The 20412-nt window shown below is 41.0% G+C and overlaps 1 protein-coding gene across 6 annotated transcripts in view; it reads right to left on the bottom strand.

The window, feature by feature from the left end:
* The window catches only part of srfb (serum response factor b), a 78490-nt gene that overhangs the window by 2473 nt on the left and 55605 nt on the right, over nucleotides 1–20412 (bottom strand). For 2 of the 6 annotated variants that reach the window (XM_061910694.1, XM_061910692.1), the window contains exons 3-7: nucleotides 18674–18908; nucleotides 10456–10620; nucleotides 9871–9981; nucleotides 5089–5286; nucleotides 4931–5007 (exon numbers count right to left, since the gene is read on the bottom strand). In XM_061910694.1, the coding sequence (XP_061766678.1) occupies nucleotides 4931–5007; nucleotides 5089–5286; nucleotides 9871–9981; nucleotides 10456–10620; nucleotides 18674–18908 (786 nt within the window). Of the gene's footprint in view, nucleotides 1–4905; nucleotides 5008–5088; nucleotides 5287–9870; nucleotides 9982–10455; nucleotides 10621–18673; nucleotides 18909–20412 lie in introns of all 6 variants that reach the window. The other 4 variants (XM_061910695.1, XM_061910693.1, XM_061910696.1 and 1 more) reach the window with 4 other exon arrangements.

Genomic DNA, 20412 nt, shown 5'->3' with positions numbered 1-20412 from the left:
GATATAAGTGGGAAAAAAATGTTTTAACGAGGATTTACACTTAAGACTGATGTCTTCACCTCCAGGAGCTCTTGTTGCACTGTGGCCTTATAATGCTCATCCTAATTAACTAAAAATTAGAAATGAAAATTATTTCCACGGTTTTCTCTTCTGGCTTTTCTGTCTCATCGTCTGCATCTGTGTTCTCAGTTTGTATCGCTTCTACACTATCCTCAATCTCCTCTAATCTCTCTTCATCATCCAGGGACTCCCTGTACTTCTGACAGGCTACAAATGGAACTAAATGGACCATAATTTGTTAAAGAAGAAGAACTTGAAATGTAAAATGTGAAGTAATACTGCTTTAGTGGGTCTATGCTGTCTTCTAGCAGGCCGGAAAATGTTGAGTGGGTTTTAAAGTAGGCGTTGAGGCAGTGTTGCCAACACCACAGTAAGGAAAGTCACTTTTGACTGTCATAAAAGGTGCCAGAAGCTGATAGATGACATCATTGGCTCATTTGCATTTTTGAAGACAATGCACGCTGTGGGAGAGGAATAGCTTAGTGCAGGGGTCACCAACCTTTTTGAAACCAAGAGTTACTTCTTGGGTACTGATTAATGCGAAGGGCTACCAGTTTGATACACAAACAATTGCCAGAAATAGCCAATTTGCTCAATTTACCTTTAATAAATAAATCTATATATATACATATAAAAAATGGGTATTTCTGTCCGTCATTCCATCGTACATTTTTTTTTCCTTTTACGGAAGGTTTTTTTGTAGAGAATAAATGATGAAAAAAACACTTAATTGAACGGTTTAAAAGAGGAGAAAACAAGAAAAAAATGAAAATTAATTTTTGAAACATAGTTTATCTTCATTTTCGACTCTTTAAAAATCAAAATTCAACCGAAAAAAATGGAGACAAAAATTAGCTAATTCGAAACTTTTTTGAAAAAATTTAAAAATGAATTTATGGAACATCATTAGTAATTTTTGCTGATTAAGATTAATTTAAACATTTTGATGACATATTTAAAATAAGTTAAAATCCACTTTGAAATAAGATTTAAATTTGATTTTACAGATTTTCTAGATTTGCCAAGATATTTTTTTTAAATTTTAAATCATAATAAGTTGGAAGAAATATTTCAGAAATATTCTTCGTCGAAAAAACAGAAGCTAAAATGAAGAATTAAATTAAAATGTATGTATTATTCTTTACAATTAAAAAATAAATTTACTTGAACATTGATTTAAATTGTCAGGAAAGAAGAGGAAAGAATTTAAAAAGTAAAAAGGTATATGTGTTAAAAAATCCTAAAATCATTTTTAAGGTTGTATTTTTTCTCTAAAATTGTCTTATTAGAAGCAAAGTAAAAAAAATAAATGAATTTATTTAAACAAGTGAAGACCAAGTCTTTAAATATTTTTTTGGATTTTCAAATTCTATGTGAGTTTTGTCTCTCTTAGAATTAAAAATGTCGAGCAAAGCGAGACCAGCTTGCTAGTAAATAAATACAATTTCAAAAATAGAGGCAGCTCACTGGTAAGTGCTGCTATTTGAGCTATTTTTATAACAGGCCAGCGGGCGACACATCTGGTCCTTACGGGCTACCTGGTGCCCGCGGGCACCGCGTTGGTGACCCCTGGTCTAGTGTGATAATTAGAATTGAAAATGAATTTTCTTCTGTTGATTTTTAGTTTACTTGTGTTTTTCTATATTCTACATTGTTAAATATTGGATCATCAAATGTGATCAAAAGGCTCAAGGGTTGTGATATACACCAATGAACCAAATCAATTGACTGGCTCATTAACATGAACGATGGGTTTGTTTTTATTTGAAGCGTGACAGTGATGAAACATTTGCATCTCACACTGTAAACCAAGGCAGAAGCAGCGGCAGCTTTACACAGAGTGGGTGTGCACTGCAGTGCAATGGAACTTTATTGTTGTTGCATTTGAAAGCAAAACAAAATGTGTTCTCAGTACAAGCTGTCCAAGAGCAGACAATCAGTAGACAGCCTGTGAGGAAACGCCCACGACAGCACCAAAGACTAAAAAAATGGGACCCACTACCTCCCTGCTTGGCACTCAGCATCAAGGATAGGAAATGGGGGTTAAATCAGCAAAAAATGATTACCGGGCATAGCACCGCTGCTGCCCACTGCTCCCCTCACCTCCCAGGGGGCGAACAAGGGGATGGGTCAAATGCAGGGGACAAATTTCACCACACCTAGTGTGTGTGTGACATTGGACACACTTTCATGTCTCCAAAAAATAAAAATAAAAAAGTCGCTAGATTTGTCGCCAGTAGCTTTTGAGAAAGAAAGTCACGAAGAGGAGTTGGAGAGATGCTAGATTTAGTGAGAATGTCACCTAATTGGCAACAGTGTGCTGAGGTGTGTGTGAAAGATACGTTGCTTCTGATTGGTTTATGTTGCGTGATGCCTTCTGTGGTTGGTTAGATTTAAGCACAAAAAATGATGGATTGGTTATCTCCGTCAGTCAATCAGAGTTGAACTACAGCAAGCTGTGAGGCCCAAAGTGTATTGTTATGAAGAAAACACCTTTAGAGTCGTGAATGGGGGAATATAAGCGTGAGAAATGTCAAGTGTGGCGTGTGGCATAAGAATGAGTTAAACTGCGTGACTGTCACGCTCTAAGAGTGAGGCTTGGCAGCTCTGTTGCTCTGTTGGGTCTGTTCCAGTCTCTGGCCCTGTACCCCTTACAGACACCGCAGAGGCCACTGCCGTGTATGTGGGTGTTGAAATAGTATTAGTATTATTTAACTATCATTATTATTATCAATCAATCAATCAATGATTATTTATATAGCCCTAAATCACTTGTGTATCAAAGGACTGCACAAAGCACTACGACATCCCCGGTAGGGCCACATAAGGGAAAGGAAAAAAATCACCCTTGTGGGATGTCGGTGACAATGTTGACTATGAGAAACCTTGGAGAGGAGCGCATATGTGGGCAACCCCCCCCCACCCCCAGGGGACCGAAAGCAATGGATGTCGAGCGGGTCTAACATGATATTGTGAAAGTTCAATCCATAGTGGATCCAACACAACCGCGAGAGTCCCGTTACTGTATTATTATTATGGTAAATGGGTTATACTTGTATGGCGCTTTTCTACCTTCAAGGTACTCAAAGCGCTTTGACACTATTTCCACATTCACACACACATTCACACACTGATGGCGGGAGCTGCAATGAAAAGCGCTAACCAGGTCCCATCAGGAGCAAGGGTGAAGTGTTTTGCTCAAGGACACAACGGACGTGACTCAGCTGGTAGACCCCGGGGATCGAACCAGGAACCCTCAGGGTGCTAGCACGGCCACTCTCCCAACAGCGCCATGCTATCACACTATTGTATTATTATTACTTTTGTACTGTTATTACTGTATTATTATCATTTATATTACCATCATTATTGTTATTAAAGTTAAAGTACCAATGATTGTCACACACACACTAGGTGTGGTGAAATTTTTCCTCTGTATTTTACCCATCACCCTTGATCACCCCCTGGGAGGTGAGGGGAGCAGTGAGCAGCAGCAGTGGCCGCGCCCGGGAATCATTTTTGGTGATTTAACCGCCAATTCCAACCCTTGATACTATAATTATTACTGTATTAGCCTTATTATGGTATTATTATTACTACTGCAATATACTATTAGAGTATTATTGTTACTACTGTATCAGAAGTGCCAAGCTCCTTGGAGTGATGCTGGACTGCAGTCTATCCAGGTCAAATCATATCAGTGATATAGTTACAAAGATGGGAAGGGCTGTTGGTATTTCCAGGAAATGTGCCGCTTTTGTTGATACACCTCTTCTTTGTCAAATTGTTAAGTGTTTAGTCTTGTGTCATTTGGACTATTGTTCTACAGTCTGGGCATCTGCTGCAAGTGGTGAGATCAATAAGCTCCAGATTGTCCAGAATAGGGCAGCAAGGCTGGTTCTGGGTTGTTCACTAAGAACCAATGTAAACAAAATGCATGCTTCTCTTTCCTGGCTAACAATGCAGAACAGGTTGTCAGCTAATACTCTTATTTTCTTCAAATCAGAACCGGTAGTAAAACTCCTGCTTTTCACATGACCCAAATAGTTCACAGTAGCACTATGCACAATAGTAATACTAGAGCATCCAGTGAGGAGCATTTTGTACTCCCTCATCCCAGGAAGAATGCTTTGCGGAAATCTTTTATTTATAGATCCGTATCGCTCTGGAATAACCTGCCTCAAATTCTCACCAGCACTGAAAGTAAACAGGTTTTTAAAATCAAAGTAATATTTTATCTGAGTTTTTAAATTACTTTGCTCGTTGATGATTTTTTATGTTTGGTGGTTATATTTATATGGTAATTATTATTCTGTGACTGTAAATTGTTTGCCTGTTTTCTTATTGATGCTTTTATTTTTATTATTTGTCTGTATTGCGTAGTTACAATTATATGCTTTTACTTGTAATTGTGTTGAGTTGTGGACCCCAGGAAGACTTAAGGGTTGTTGTGGCAACCGGCTATTGGGGATCCTTAATAAAAATCAAATCAAATATTATCGTATCATTATTATCACGAGTATTATATTATTATTGCTATTTTATTATCACTATTATTGTTATAATATTATCATTACTGTAGTGTTATTACTACTGCATTATTGTATTACTGTATTATTATTATGACTACATTGCTATTAGTATTGTCATTATGTTGATGGTAAGGGAGCAAAACAGGTGAAAGTGCCATGCATGCAGTGCTACAGGTGTGTGTTTAGTTGAGTTCAGGTGTGTTGTGCCTCTGGTCCATAATCACACAAAGCGACCACAGGTGACACGCTCAGTGCTCAATTAGCGGTGACAAGATGGCCGACATGCTGGTTGCAGAGGAAATGAGAGTTTCACTTGTAAAATGCAGATCTTGCCGTACTGGGTGAAGCTGCACCGCTGAAACGGGGATCTGCATGGTGCCTGGGGGCGCCGTGAGGAACACCTGCGGGACGGCGCCTGCGAGGAAGAAGCGAGACGTCTTCAGGTGTCATCAAGCACAGGTGAAACACACCCAGTGACGGACATGATGCGTGTTACCTGCGTCCTGAGCTTGTGCGTGAGACACCTGCATGGCCGACGTGCCCTGGGAGAAGGCGTTGAGCACGGCCAGCCCCCCGTCGGCCAGCCCGGGCGTGGAGGCGTACATGAGCGTGTGGGGACTGGGGTACATCATGTGACCCGCCACTGATGTGGGCACTGTTGAGGTGACGATGGTTGCTGGCAGACTGACTGTTGCTGTGGGGGGACAGAGACAGTCATGAAGACACAACCAGTGTGCATAGACTCACCTGCAGATGGCGATCATTATCTTTAAGGTGATCATATTTTATAAAACATCTACTTCAGTTTTTTGACAAAATATTTTTTATTCATACCATCCATTTTATACCGCTTGTCCCTTTCGGGGTCAGGGGCGGTCCTGGAGCCTATCAGCTGCATTCATGTTATCACGTTGTTTGTCAAACTGCAGATTTTAACTTCTGAGTCATGTTTTTTATTAAATTAATACAATACTTTGAGAATTCATTACGTATTGTTTAAATACAAAATGTCCTCAACATAACATAACTACACTATTTGCAGATCTACTGTTTTGTTGTTATTTATACAACATTAAAATTTACAGTAAAGGCCAAAAGTTTGGACACACCTTCTCATTCAATGTGTTGTCTTTATTGTCATGACTATTTACATTGTAGATTGTCATTGAAGGCATCAAAACTATAAATGAACACATGTGGAGTTATGTACTTAACAAAAAAAGGTGAAGTAACTGAAAACATTATGTATAAATATTTATACACGTAGGCATACATACATACATATACACGCACATACACACATAACAGTACATACACAATTACATACATATATATTCATACATACATATATATGTACTGGGAATCTTTGGGCACCTCACGGTTCAATTACAATTATGATCCAGAAGCTACAATTCAATTAAAAATCGATTATTGATGCATGTTTAATTTGTGTATAATAATGCAGTTCTACGTTTCATTTCACTAAAAAAGCGTTTATCACTAGCAACTTTCAAAAACAGTGCATTTGTAATAAGAAAGTCCCGTCACGTTTATTAAATTCATGGAAATGTGTGCAAAACTGGCCCACTGCAGTCATCGAAATTTTAGAACTGTCTCTATCACTATCAGTTGTAGTCTTCAGAAACAGAATGTTATTGATATTGGCTTGAAAACAAATTATTGTGCATTCCTAATATATACTCTCCATCTCTCCATCATGAAAACAAACAGTAGATGCGAACAGAATCGGATGTTTCTCCTTAGGTTGTGATTACTTATAGTATGTACATGTGATTTCTTAGTATTTAAATTTTCATTACTTTTGCAAAAATTTAAAAAATGATCATGGTGTCATAATACGTTGTTGAGTGTAGATTTCGGAGTATAAAATGGAATAAGGCAGGAGCACGGGAAAAATGTTTTAAAAAGTCAAGTGCTGTATTTTAGCATTTAATTTAGGCCTGGGGAATATACAGATTTTATCTACGTATATACCGTATTTTTCTGATTATAAGTCGCTCCGGAGTATACGTCGCACCGGCCGAAAATGCATGATAAAGAAGGAAAAAAAGATATACGTCGCACTGGAGTATAAGTCGCATTTTTGGGGGAAATTTATTTGATGAAATCCAACACCAAGAATAGGCATTTGAAAGGCGATTTAAAATAAATAAAGAATAGTGAACAACAGGCTGAGTAAGTGTACGTTATATGACGCATAAATAACCAACTGAGAATCTGCCTGGTATGTTAACTTAACATATTATGGTAAGAGTCATTCAAATAACTATAACATATAGAACATGCTATATATTTACCAAACAATCTGTCACTCCTAATCGATAAATCCAATGAAATCTTCTTCCTCGATGTTGCTTCTAAACAACTCTGCCAACTCCAAAGGTATGTGCTGCTTCCTCTTGTCGTTTTCGGCTGCATATTTCACTACGTCCAGCTTGTAATCTGCAGTACATGATTTCCTTTTCGGTCCAATTTTTGTTCAGCTTATCTACGTATATACCGTATTTTTCTGATTATAAGTCGCTCCGGAGTATACGTCGCACCGGCCGAAAATGCATGATAAAGAAGGAAAAAAAGATATACGTCGCACTGGAGTATAAGTCGCATTTTTGGGGGAAATTTATTTGATGAAATCCAACACCAAGAATAGGCATTTGAAAGGCGATTTAAAATAAATAAAGAATAGTGAACAACAGGCTGAGTAAGTGTACGTTATATGACGCATAAATAACCAACTGAGAATCTGCCTGGTATGTTAACTTAACATATTATGGTAAGAGTCATTCAAATAACTATAACATATAGAACATGCTATATATTTACCAAACAATCTGTCACTCCTAATCGATAAATCCAATGAAATCTTCTTCCTCGATGTTGCTTCTAAACAACTCTGCCAACTCCAAAGGTATGTGCTGCTTCCTCTTGTCGTTTTCGGCTGCATATTTCACTACGTCCAGCTTGTAATCTGCAGTACATGATTTCCTTTTCGGTCCAATTTTTGTTCAGCCCTTCTCAGTTTTTATAAGTTACCGCCAACGATGAAATGATCCATTTTAATAGCTATGGCAGTAGCATATAGCAGTTAGCCGTTAGCATTACATGACCCACAATGCACTTCTGCCATGACCCTCCCCCGCCGAATTCTTATTGGTTGACACGTGTGTGACGATTGCTGACATTTTCTTTGTCTCTTCCGCGAATGAGATAAATAATATTATTTGATATTTTACTGTAATGTGTTAATAATTTCACACATAAGTTGCTCCAGAGTATATGTCGCTCCCACAGCCAAACTATGAAAAAAACTGCGACGTATAGTCCGAAAAATACGGTAGTCAAGTTTTTTGTTGCAGATGATTGAAAAAAAAAAAATCTATTTTTCTCTCCTCTTGCTCCAGCATACTTTTTGCCCCTTAGGAGCTTCCGTAGCTTGCAGTGTCCCTTTACTTCCTTAGCAAACATGGCTAATGCTGTAACTAGCGAGAGAAAAATTATGTTAGTGCTTTGGTTTTGCAGCAACAGGCATGGAACAAGTAACTGCACTCTGCAAAGTTTGTTTTCAAAACGCAGCAGCACAACAAACTTATTCCAGCATCCGAAACCGAAGCTTACAGCCGAATGCAGGAAATACATCCCTTTACGAGGCAATCAAGACGCAAAGACAAACAAACAAACAAACTAACTAAAGAAAACTAAAGAAGCACAATACGTGGAGTGATCCCTAAAACTGGTGCTCGGCACACTGCCAAGATGTGTGAATAAAAAAGGCAATGTTTACTTTATCTACTTACTAAAAAAAACTATAGTCTTCTCAATGTTTTACTTAATTATTTATTTGTATACAATGTATAATGCAACATTTTTTTTTACAGAAGTATAGTATTTATGACAGAAGTTTGCACTTTATTGATCTCAATGTTGGAGATTGTTTATTTGCATGCAATGTGCAATGCTACATTTTTGTTAAGATAAGTATTCTATTCAAGCTGAAGTATTGCCTGTCAGAGGAAGCTCTTTATTTAATTATTCAAAAATTATTTCCTAAATAGTACAATTTATATCTGGTCTAAATAGAACAGGGATAGGGTTAGTGTATGGGTTCTAACTAGAGATGTCCAATAATATCAGACTGCCGATACTATCAGCCGATAAATGCTTTAAAATGTAATATCGGAAATTATCGGTATCTTTTTCAAAATGGTCAGTATCGGTTTCTAAAATTTAAATTTATGACTTTTTAAAACGCCGCTGTGTACACGGACGTAGGGTGAAGTACAGAGCGCCAATCAATCTTAAAGGCACTGCCTTTGCGTGCCGGTCAGTCACACAATATACCGCTTTTCACACACACAAGTGAATGCAAAGCATACTTGGTCAACAGCCATACAGGTCACACTGAGGTAGGCCGTATAAACAACTTTAACACTGTAATGAATATGCGGCACACTATTAACCTACACCAAACAAGAATGACAAAACACATTTCGGGAGAACACCCGCACCGTAACACAACAGAACATATACCCAGAATCCCTTGCAGCACTAACTCTTCCGGGACGCTACAATATACACCGCCCGCAACCCCCAACCTCCACCTCAACCCCGCACCGTCCAAAACAGCCCACCTCAACCTCCTCATGCTTTATTAAGGGAGAGCATGTCCGAAACTCCAAGCTGCTGTTTTGAAGCATGTTAAAAAAAATAATGCACTCTGTGACTTCAATAATAAATATGGCAGTGCCATGTTGGCATTTTTTTCCCATAACTTGAGTTGATTTATTAAAAAAAAACCTTGTTACATTGTTTAATGCACCCAGCGGGGAATAACAAAAATTTAGGCATAATAATGTGTTAATTCCACTGTATATATTGTTATCGGTTGATATCGGATATCGGCAAAAAAGCCATCATCAGACATCCTTAGTTCAAACCTGTACACAAATTATATTTTTGCTAAAAGTAAGATGCAGTTTATGCAGTGTCATTTCAACTTAATGGTCTTTGATTAAATAAAAGGAAAAACTTGTTTTGAATTATTTCTGTCATTTGTATTCAACCGTTTTTTTTTAAAAACAGGGCTATGAGTCAGACAATTCATAAATAAATTTTCTGTGAAAAAAATAAGGGATTTTATTTTGAAATCAACATTCTATTGCTTGATAGCGAAGGATTAGTTTTTTAACCCACACATAAAGATCACTTCCGCTTGATAAAAAGGCCTTGATGCCCACCTGTGTGTGACCAGTCGACATACCTGTGGAGTTTGTGGCGCTGTGGGACATCTCGGGACTAGCCTCACTGTTGGGTGTGGGCTGGGTGTTGGGGTGAACCTGAATGGCCTGTAGCTGCTGAGGTATACCCGCCCCTAAAGACACACACACACATACACACACACACACACACAGAGGACATCATCCAACTGTGCATAAAGAGGCTAGCAGTAGATGTGTGTAGGGAAGTCATGTGCAGTTACGTCAACAATGGGGAGCCATGCAATGAGTCACAATAACAATAGTAGTAGCAGTAGTAGTTGTAGTACCATCAGTAGTAGTAGCAGCAGCAGCAGTAGTAGTAGTAGTAGTAGTAGCAGTTATAGCATTAGTAGTAACAGCAGTAGCAGCAGCAGTAGTGTAACAGTAGTAGCAGTGGTAATATTAGTTATAGCAGTAATAGTAGTAGTAGTAGCAGCGGTAGTGCAACAGTAATAGCAGTAGTAGTAATAGTAGTAGTAGTAGTACTAGCATTTGTTTCATTAGCAGCAGCAGCAACAGTAGTAGTACTAGTAGTAGTAGCAGCAGTAGCAGTAGTAGTATTAGCGGGCAGTGGTGAGGCAGGTCACCTGTGAGGGAGACAGCAGCAGGGAAGCGGAAGACAGCCTGCTGGCCCTGCTGAGAATGAGGGGCGGCGGTCAGAGTCTGACCATGCTGCCCCTGCAGGGTCAGGGAGTGTTGCTGCAGCTGACTAAGAGGAATGGTGGGAGTGCCGGGGGGGAGAGGAGTGCCTGCTGAAGAAGGGGGCACACACACACACACACACACACACACACACACACACACACACACACACACACACACACACACACACACACACACACGCGCGCACACACGCAGAGTGTGAAAAGCTGCCGCAGGGTGAAGAAAGTCCAATTTAAAGAGCCAGAGATAGAAGCAGCATAGATAAGTTGACAGAGTGACAGTACCCGATCACTGGACCGCAGAGGAAAAAAACTTAATTTTCAAACATATATTTTATGCTCACCTGCATGTGCGTTTTTGAGTATCTCTTTGATAGATGATGAGTTTAAAGGCCTACTGAAACCCACTACTACCGACCACGTAGTATGATAGTTTATATATCAATGAGGAAATATCAACATTGCAACACATGACAATACGGCCGGTTTAGTTTACTTAATTGCAATTTTAAATTTCCCGCGAAGTGTCGTGTTGAATACGTTGCGGTATGATGACGAGTATGATGACGCGTGCGTTTGACGTCTCGGGTTGTAGAGGACATTATTTTCCAGCCCGATCCAAGCTATAAGTAGTCTGCTTTAATCGCATATTAAACAGTATTCTGGACATCTGTGTTGCCGAATCTCTTGCAATTTGTTCAATTAATAATGGAAAAGTCAAAGTAGAAAGATGGAGGTGGGAAGCTTTTAGCCTTTAGCCACACAAACACACGGTGTTTCCTTGTTTAAAATTCCCGAATGTGAAGCTTTACTATGGATCAGAGCGGTCAAGCGAACATGGATCCTGACCAAATGTCAACCGGCAGTTTTCGGTGAGAAAATTGTGGTAATAAGTCAGCTCTTACCGGAGACACCAGCGGAGCTTCGTCCTGTACAGCGCGTGACTTCCCTCAGTGACTCTGGCGTCAACACACCCGTGGCCACACCCCTCCGACTTTAGGTACTGTATAATCTCACTAAAACAATAGGCAGATAAGGGATTTTCCAGAATTATCCTAGGAAATGTGTCTAATAACATCTGAATTGCTCCCACTGCAATCGCCTTTTTTTTTTCTCTAGTCCTTCACTCTAAATTTCCTCATCCACGAATCTTTCATCCTCGCTCAAATTAATGGGGAAATTGTCTCTTTCTCGGTCCGAATGGCTCTAGCTGCTGCTGGCTATGATTGTAAACAATGCGAGGATGTGAGGAGCCCTACAACCCGTGACGTCACGCGCACATCGTCTGCTACTTCCGGTAAAGGCAAGGCTTTTTTATTAGCGACCAAAAGTTGCAAACTTTATTGTCGATGTTCTCTACTTAATCCTTTCGGCAAAATTATGGCAATTTCGCGAAAGGATCAAGTATGACACATAGAATGGACCTGCTATCCCCGTTGAACTAAGAAAATCTAATTTCAGTAGGCCTTTAAGTAAAAACACAATTGAATTATTTTCTCACTTTATAAATGATAAAAGACTCTCAGTGATTAAATGTATATTGTTCTTAGCCAGGCTCTGTGCTTCATTGAACATGGATTTAGGAACACCTCATTGTACTAACTTTTACATTTACAAACCATAGACCAAATAGCAATAGATAAGCAACGTGTGGTTTTAAACATTCAGGAAGTATCCACATCCCTTCTGCTGCACACTAAGAAGATTATGAACAAGGTAAAGGGTGTTTTACCTTTAATTCTCAATCATTGTAATGACCTGGCTGTTAAAGTTAAGACATTTTGCGATTTCAAACTGAGTGCCACACAGGACTAGTGTGTGCGTGCGTGCGTGCGTGCATACGTTTGTTCTGACTTTGTTATTAAACAAAAAGTTTAATGTTTTGTTTGTTATGTTTGCTTGATATATAGTACTGTACAGGGCTTTATCTGTGTTCAAAGTGTACAAACCTTTACTAAATTATGGACTTTTGTTGAGGCTGAAACTCCTCATTCATATTTACACTGTTTCTTATGGAAAAAAAGTAGCTTCGATATACAAATACATATAAACCCGCTTAGTGGCCTTGTGGTTAGAGTATAGGTCGTGGGTTCAAACCCCGGCAGAGTCATATCAAAGACTATAAAAATGGGACCCATTACCTCCCTGCTTGGCACTCAGCATCAAGGGTTGGAATTGGGGGTTTCATCACCAAAAATGATTCCCTGGTGCAGCCACTGCTGCTGCCCACTGATCTCCTCACCTCCCAGGGGATGGAACAAGGGGATGGGTCAAATGCAGAGGGTAATTTCACCACACCTAGTGTGTGTGACTATCAGTGGTACTTTAACTTTAAACTTTTCTATTTACGAACCCTGTTCAAGAACCAATTAGGTTTGTCAATTGAGGTTCTAGTGTACATGTCATGAAACACAAACATTAAGTAGGCACTGCTTACTTCTTCAGCTAATACTAGAGGTTTGTGTAGTGATATGTGGTAGTTAATACAAACAATAACAGGATTTTAGCTTATGGGTCACACTAGGGACTACAAACACGCTACCAGTGTAAGCTTTAGCCATGTGTGGAGATATTCAAGTTAGCAAACCTCACAAATTTCCAACAACTTGTTTGGAACAAGACAAAACTGGAGGATTACTATATTTACATTTTTTAGTTAGCGAGTTAAAATACAGATTAACAAACCACCCTCTGACTTAAATGTGTTTAAATGAATACCTCTGACACATCTTCATTTGTACAACATTATTATGACTTGGCATTGTTTATGACAATCAACATGTTTGTTTTCAGCAAATGGATGTGTGATACCCTTGCATTTAATCACGTGTGCCTCAGACAGGTGCAGAGGTCGAGTATGTTGCTCCAAATGGTGCTGCCAGACAGGTGGCACACAGTGGACAACCGGAGGGGGAAGGTGGGGCATGTGAGGGAAGGTTGCAAGAACAGAAGGAACTAGAAAGACTGCAGATGAAAGGAGCGCTGCATGGATATGATGGTACTGTCAGTCAAAGTGATCAAGTCATGTCACTGTTCAACTGTGGCAGAGGACCAAAACAGTGACATGGGGGATAGCTTTAACAACACACCGCAAGGTAAAAAGAATCTGCTCCTGCATTGACCATGTCATTGTGACCAGGTTCTTGGCATATAACTAAAAATAAAACATGTTTTTTTATTATGTCAATATTTTAGAAATGAATCATGACTTATCCAAGCAACAGTTCTTTTTCCAAGTGTTTTATGATATACTTAGCCTAGTATCATGTATAAACACGCTGTAATGTGTTGTGTGTTTTTAACATATTAAAATAATGCACAAGTTAATAGTTTTGATTGTGTTTTATTTGAAACATACAGTGAGTAGGTTAGCCGCAACGCGTTGCTAAGTGTGTGCATTTCTGACTGAGAGATATTGTAAGGCACTTTTGTGTTAATTTGTACTTCAACTCACAATATCTTAATTCGAACCCATTTAGTAAATACATTGTTTCTTGCATTAAAGGATTTACAATACAATTCTATCTTGATAGTTATATGACTTTGCTACAACAATATGTAGCTGTTTTTTTAGTAACATTCATTAAGAAAAGTCCAACTGGGAAAGATTAATTGTTTGTGTTCTTGTGTGCATTTCTTCAGAAATTGCAAGTGCAGTGAAATGATTCTAATAACATAAGCATGCCTTTATAAGAGCATAACACTGTGTTGTGTGCATTTTTCGATTAAAGTGATTACCGGACGATAATACAGGTTTTGTGAGCTATACATACCAACAATAAATTTAAACTCAACACATCAGAGCAATGAAATTGTTCACATTAAATCGAACACAAACAATCATTCATTGTGCCATTTAGCGCGTTATGGACTCACCCTCATCATGGAGAAGAAACAAGAAAATTCACACAACACAGCCCCAAAGCCAAAGATGATCAACTTGACTATCAAAACAGGAAACAGTCGGCCGCCAGAACGGAAATCCACCACTATTGACGAGCCTCAAAAGGCCAGACCGTTGTCCACCGAAGAAGACCCTACGAGCCCAGAAGTGACCCGTCTCGAGAAGAAAGTGAAAGCAAAATATTATGTACAAGATCAAATTTGTCTAAAAATACGGTGGTGTGGCTTGTACTTAGGTGCCCTGTAGAGCCCAGAAATTACAATAATTTGATTAGAAAAAAGCTTCAATTTGTTTTCTGTTGCTTTGATTAATCTTTCAATTTATAAAAATGTATAAAGACCAGAGTACATGGAGTGTTTGTAACTTTAAACATGTAGAAATAGTTTTGGTACAGCCACTGCAATGGATCATCATTATTATCCATCCATCCATCCATCCATTTTCCGAGGCCGGGTCTTGGGGGCAGCAGCCTAAGCAGAGAAGTCCAGACTTCCCTTTCCCCAGCCACTTCGTCCAGCTCCTCCCGGGGGATCCCGAGGCGTTCCCAGGCCAGCCGGGAGGTATAGTCTTCCCAACGTGTCCTGGGTCTAGGGAGGCGTTCGGGTGGCATCCTGAGCAGATGCCTGAACCACCTCATCTGGCTCCTCTCAATGTGGAGGAGCAGCGGCTTTACTCTGAGCTCCTCTCGGATGACAGAGCTTCTCACACTATCTCTAAAGGGAGAGACCCACCACCCGGCGCAGGAAGCTAATTTCGGCCGCTTGTACCCGTGATCTTGCCCTTTCGGTCAGAACCCAAAGCTCATGACCATAGGTGAGGATGGGAACGTAGATCGACCGGTAGATTGAGAACTTTGCCTTCCGGCTCATTTCCTTCTTCACCACAACAGATCGATACAGCGTCTGCATTTCTAAAGACACCACACCGATCCACCTGTCAATCTCACAAATTACTCTTCCCCTGCTCGTGAGCAAGACTCCTAGGTATTTGAACTCCTCCACTTGGGGCAAGATCTCCTCCCCAACTTGGAGATGGCACTCCATTCTTGAGAACCATGGACTCTGACTTGAAGTTGCTTCACACTCTGTTGCGAACCGATACAGTGAGAGCTGAATATCCTGGCCAGTTGAAGCCATCAGGACCACATCATCTGCAACCACCAAACCGGATACCCTCAACGCCCTGACTGCACCTAGAAATTCTGTCCATAAAAGTTATGAACAGAATCAGTGACAAAGGGCAGCCTTGGCAAATTCCAACCCTCACTGGAAACGGGTCCGATTTACTGACGCCAATGCGGACCAAGTTCTGACACTGATCATACAGGGAGCAGACCGCCACAATCAGACAGTCCGATAACCCATACTGTCTGAATACTCCCCACAGAATATCCCGGGGGACACAATCGAATGCCTTCTCCAAGTTCACAAAACACATGTAAACTGGTTTAGCAAACTCCCATGCACCTTCAAGGACCCTGCCAAGAGTATAGAGCTTGTCAACTGTTCCATAACTAGGACAAAAACCACACTGTTCCTCCTGGATCCGAGGATCGATTATTCGGTGTAGCCTCCTCTCCAGTACACCTGAATAGACCTTACCGGGAAGGGTGAGGAGTGTGATCCCACGATAGTTGGAACACACCCTCCGGTTCCTCTTCTTAAAGAGAGGAACCACCACCCCAGTCTGTCAATCCAGGAGGTAACGTCCTCAATGTCCACGAGATGTTGCAGAGTCTTGTTAACCAAGACAGCCCCACAGCATCTAGAGCCTTAAGGAACTCCGAGCAGATCTTATCCACCCCTGGGGCCTTGCCACCGAGGAGTTTTTTAACTACCTCGACAACTTCAGCCCCAGAAATAGGAGAGCTTACCACAGATTCCCCAGGTTTCCTCTTAGGAAGATGTGTTGGTGGGATTGAGGAGGTCTTCGAAGTACTCCTTCCACCGATCCACAACAGCCACAGTAGGTGTCAGCAGCACACCATCCTCATCATACACAGTGTTGACAGTGCACTGCTCCCCCCCCCCCGAGGCGGCGGATAGTGGACCAGAATCGCTTCGAAGCCATCCGGAAGTCATTTTCCATGGCTTCCCCAAACTCACCCCATGTCTGAGTTTTTGACTCCGCACCCGCTGAAGCCGTACTTCGCTTGGCCTGTCGGTACCTGTCCGCTGCCTCTGGAGTCCCATGAGCCAAAAGGACCCGATAGGACTCTTTCTTCAGCTTAATAGCATCCCTCACTGCTGGTGTCCACCAGCGGGTTCTAGGATTACCTCCACGATAGGCACCAACCACCTTGCGGCCACAGTGCCAATCAGCCGCCTCGACAATAGAGACACGGAACATGGTCCACTCGGACTTAATATCCACTGCTTCCCTCAAAGCATGTTTAAAGTTCTTCCGGAGGTGGGAATTTAAACTCTCTCTGACAGGAGACTCTGCTAGACGTTCCCAGCAGACCCTCACAATGCGTTTGGTCCTGTCAGGTCTGTCCGGCATCACTTCCCCCACCATTGGAGCCAACTCACCGCCAGGTGGTGAGCGGTAGAAAGCTCATCCCCTCTCTTCACCAGAGTGTCCAAAACATGAGGCCGCAAATTAGATGACAACTACAAAGTCAATCATGGAACTGCGGCCGAAGGTGTCCTGATGCCAAGTGCACATATGGACACCCTTATGTTTGAACATTGTGTTTGTTATGGACAATTGTGACGAGCACAAAAGTCCAATAACAAAGCACCACTTGAGTTCCGATCCGGGTGGCCATTTTTCCACAATCACGCCTCTCCTGGTTTCACTGTCATTGCCAACATGAGCGTTGAAGTCCCACAGCAGAATAAGGGCATCACCCGTGGGAGCCTTCTCCAGTACTTCCTCAAGGGAATCCAAAAAGAGTGGGTACTCTGAGCAGCTGTTTGGTGCGTAAGCACAAACAACCAGGTGAAGGGAAGCTACCCTCTCGACTACTGGGTTAAAGTCCAACATGCAGGCTTTGAGCCGGGGGGAAACAAAAATTGCCACTCCAGCCCGTCGCCTCCCATTGCTTGTAACGCCAGAGTGGAAAAGAGTCCAGCCCCTGTCGAAAGAACTGGTTCCAGAGCCCTTGCTGTGTGTCGAAGTGAGTCCGACTATATCTAGCCGGAACTTCTCCACCTCGCGCACCAGATTAGGCTCCTTCCCTCCCAGTTCCATGTTCCAAGAGCTAGCTTATGTAGCCAAGGATCGGACCGCCAAGTGCCCTGCTGCCCAGGCTCACCCTGCACCCGACCTCTATGACCCATCCCATGAGTGGTGAGCCCATTGGAGGGGGGACCCACGTTGCCTCTTCCGGCTGAGCACGGCCGGGCCCCATGGGGACAGGCTCGGCCACCAGGCGCTCGCCATCGTGCTCCACCTCCGGGCCTGGCGCCTATCTCAGCTACAATCGGGCGGAAGGCGGGGTGCACCCCGGACAAGTCGCCACCTCACTGCTTGAAACAGTGAATCCTAAATCCTAAATCGAGCTGACAAGCAGATGTTTGGGTATTTTTTGTGATAAAATTAAAACAAGTTTGAAATATCTTGTTTCATGATCAGAAAATAATTTTAAGTTTAGAAGATATGCAATTGCATGCAGTACAGTCTGTAAAAACTGAAAGATTACGTACATTTATTTGACACATTATTTTCAGGTTTTTGTGGGCCACATAAAATATTGTGGTGGGCCAGGGCGCCAAAGATGATCAGTAGATCTCTTATTGGTTTTACTGAGAAAGGTCGGTTCTAGTTCATGAGCACAAAAGCTGCAGATTCACCAAGTATGCTTCACAGTGTCATTACGAGCCATAATCCATCATCGAATATTCATGACTCATTATGAATGGACCATGCTCTGCAGCCCGCGTTGCCAGGTCCATTGTGACACCCTTACATAATTATTTCTATCTGAGAGTGAAAATCAAAGGCGACCGTCTTTGAAAGACGTCATGTAAAAACAGCCTGGCGAGTGAAGCACGACTGTCTCTGTGATGACGTCTGATATGTTGGCAAGGTGACATTTAAATTGTAATCAGCTAACAACAACAATTAAAAATCACATGACCAAGCACGTCATTGCTGAAGTTACTCAAGAGAAGTGAAGTTAATTATATTTTTAATATTGTGCTTTTTCTCTAGTGTCTCAAAAAAGCGTCTTACATTGAGTACCCCATTATCTACATTGATGCAAAGAATTGACAAGACAAATCTTCCAAGTACCTGGCATGAACGTGAAGCCACTGGGCAACTGCATGACTCCCGTGGATGCACCGGTGGTCTTCAGGACAGTCCCGTTGGCGCTGACGCTGGTGGAAACTGGCGCCAGGTAGTTGGTGATGGGAAAGTTGGGACCACTGCTCACCTGCATGCTGGTGGAGGTGGTGGGAACTGTGGCCTGGGCGTTGCTGGTACTGCCTGGTAGGTTGGCTACCGTAAACGTTGGTTTCAACGTGTCCTGATGGTGAAAGGACACAGGATTTAGAAAAGAGGAGGGGAAAAAAACTACAAAACAGTCCATGCAACTAGTTACAATCAACTAAAAAGAGCCATCAATCTGTCAATCCTTTCCGTGTCCGGGCCAGGCAAGGTTCCCTGTGTTGTGTCAAATTAAGCCGCAGGCTCCACTCTTAGTGGTACCCTTCCGTCTATATTCTTACTTCAAAAGAAAGCGATTATAATAGTAAATTATACAAATTATCATGACCATACCAATGCTCTGTTCATTAAATTAAAAACATTAAAACTGCACGATCTTGTTGACCTCAATACTACTATTGTGGCTTACAAAGCTCATAACCACATGCTGCCTGAGTGTCTACAAGTGAGATTCAAACCCAGAGAGAATCCCTATGACCTCAGAGGTTCAGCTTTCTTTCAAAAAGCAAAAATAAGAACGAGCTTAAAAAGTAAATGTGTTTCTGTTAGGAGTTCAACTGTGGAACAGCTTGTATGATTCCTTAAAATGTTCCAGTTCCATTCACACATTTAAAAACACTTTAAAACCATTGTTTTGAAGAAATATATCACTCTAGAATCAACATTGTGATTAATGTTGATTGAAAACTAAACTTGTGATATAAATAATAGTGAAAGTATAATTGTCTGTATATATAGTATATAATTGGTGCGAAGGTTTAATACATGTGCAGGATATTTCACATGCCTTTACTGTATATATAATTGAACTACACTCAAGTTGTGTATAATGGGTATTCACAATATGTTGTGCAAAGGACATTTTCGGAAGTTTATATTTATTTTGTACTTGACATTGCTTATAGGGTTAGGCGCAATAAGTTTTCAACTTCAGCCTAAACCCTTTCGGTCTGCAACATTTTTTCATTTTATGTATGTATAACTGTTTGTTTGTTAAACGAAGAACAATAAACTTGAACTGATAACGTATATCATAGTACAGTATTAACTCATACATATACTGTGTATCCGGAAAGTAGTCACAGCGCTCCACTTCTACATTTTGTTATTCACCCATCAATTTTCTACTGTTTGTCCCTTTTGTGGTTGTGGTGGGGGGGCTGGAGTCCATCCCAGCTGCACTCGGGAGAAAGGTAGGGTACATCCTGAACAAGTCGCCACCTCGTTTGTGTTACAGCCTTAGTCTAAAATGGACAAAATACATTTTCGTCCTCCAAGTTCTACAGACAATACAAAGTAATGACAATGTGAAAAGTGTTTTCCTTTTTTAGTTTTGCAAATTTGTTAAAAATAAAACAATTTCATGTACATGGTAAGTAATTACAGTCTTTGTTCAATACTTTGTTGATGCACCTTTGGCAGCAATTATAACCGCAAGTATTTTTCGATGCCACAAGCTGAAAAACCACCCCACACCATGATGCTGCCACCCCCATGCTTCACTGTAAAAATGGTATTGGCCTGCTGATGAGCGCTGCCTGGTTTCCTTCAAACATGACGTCTGATATTCACACTAAAGAGTT

Source organism: Nerophis ophidion, linkage group LG09 (assembly GCF_033978795.1).
Source record: "Nerophis ophidion isolate RoL-2023_Sa linkage group LG09, RoL_Noph_v1.0, whole genome shotgun sequence".
Classification (NCBI taxonomy): domain Eukaryota; kingdom Metazoa; phylum Chordata; class Actinopteri; order Syngnathiformes; family Syngnathidae; genus Nerophis; species Nerophis ophidion.
The sequence above is the reverse complement of the archived record's forward strand: the minus strand, read 5'-3'. Positions and strand labels throughout refer to the sequence as shown.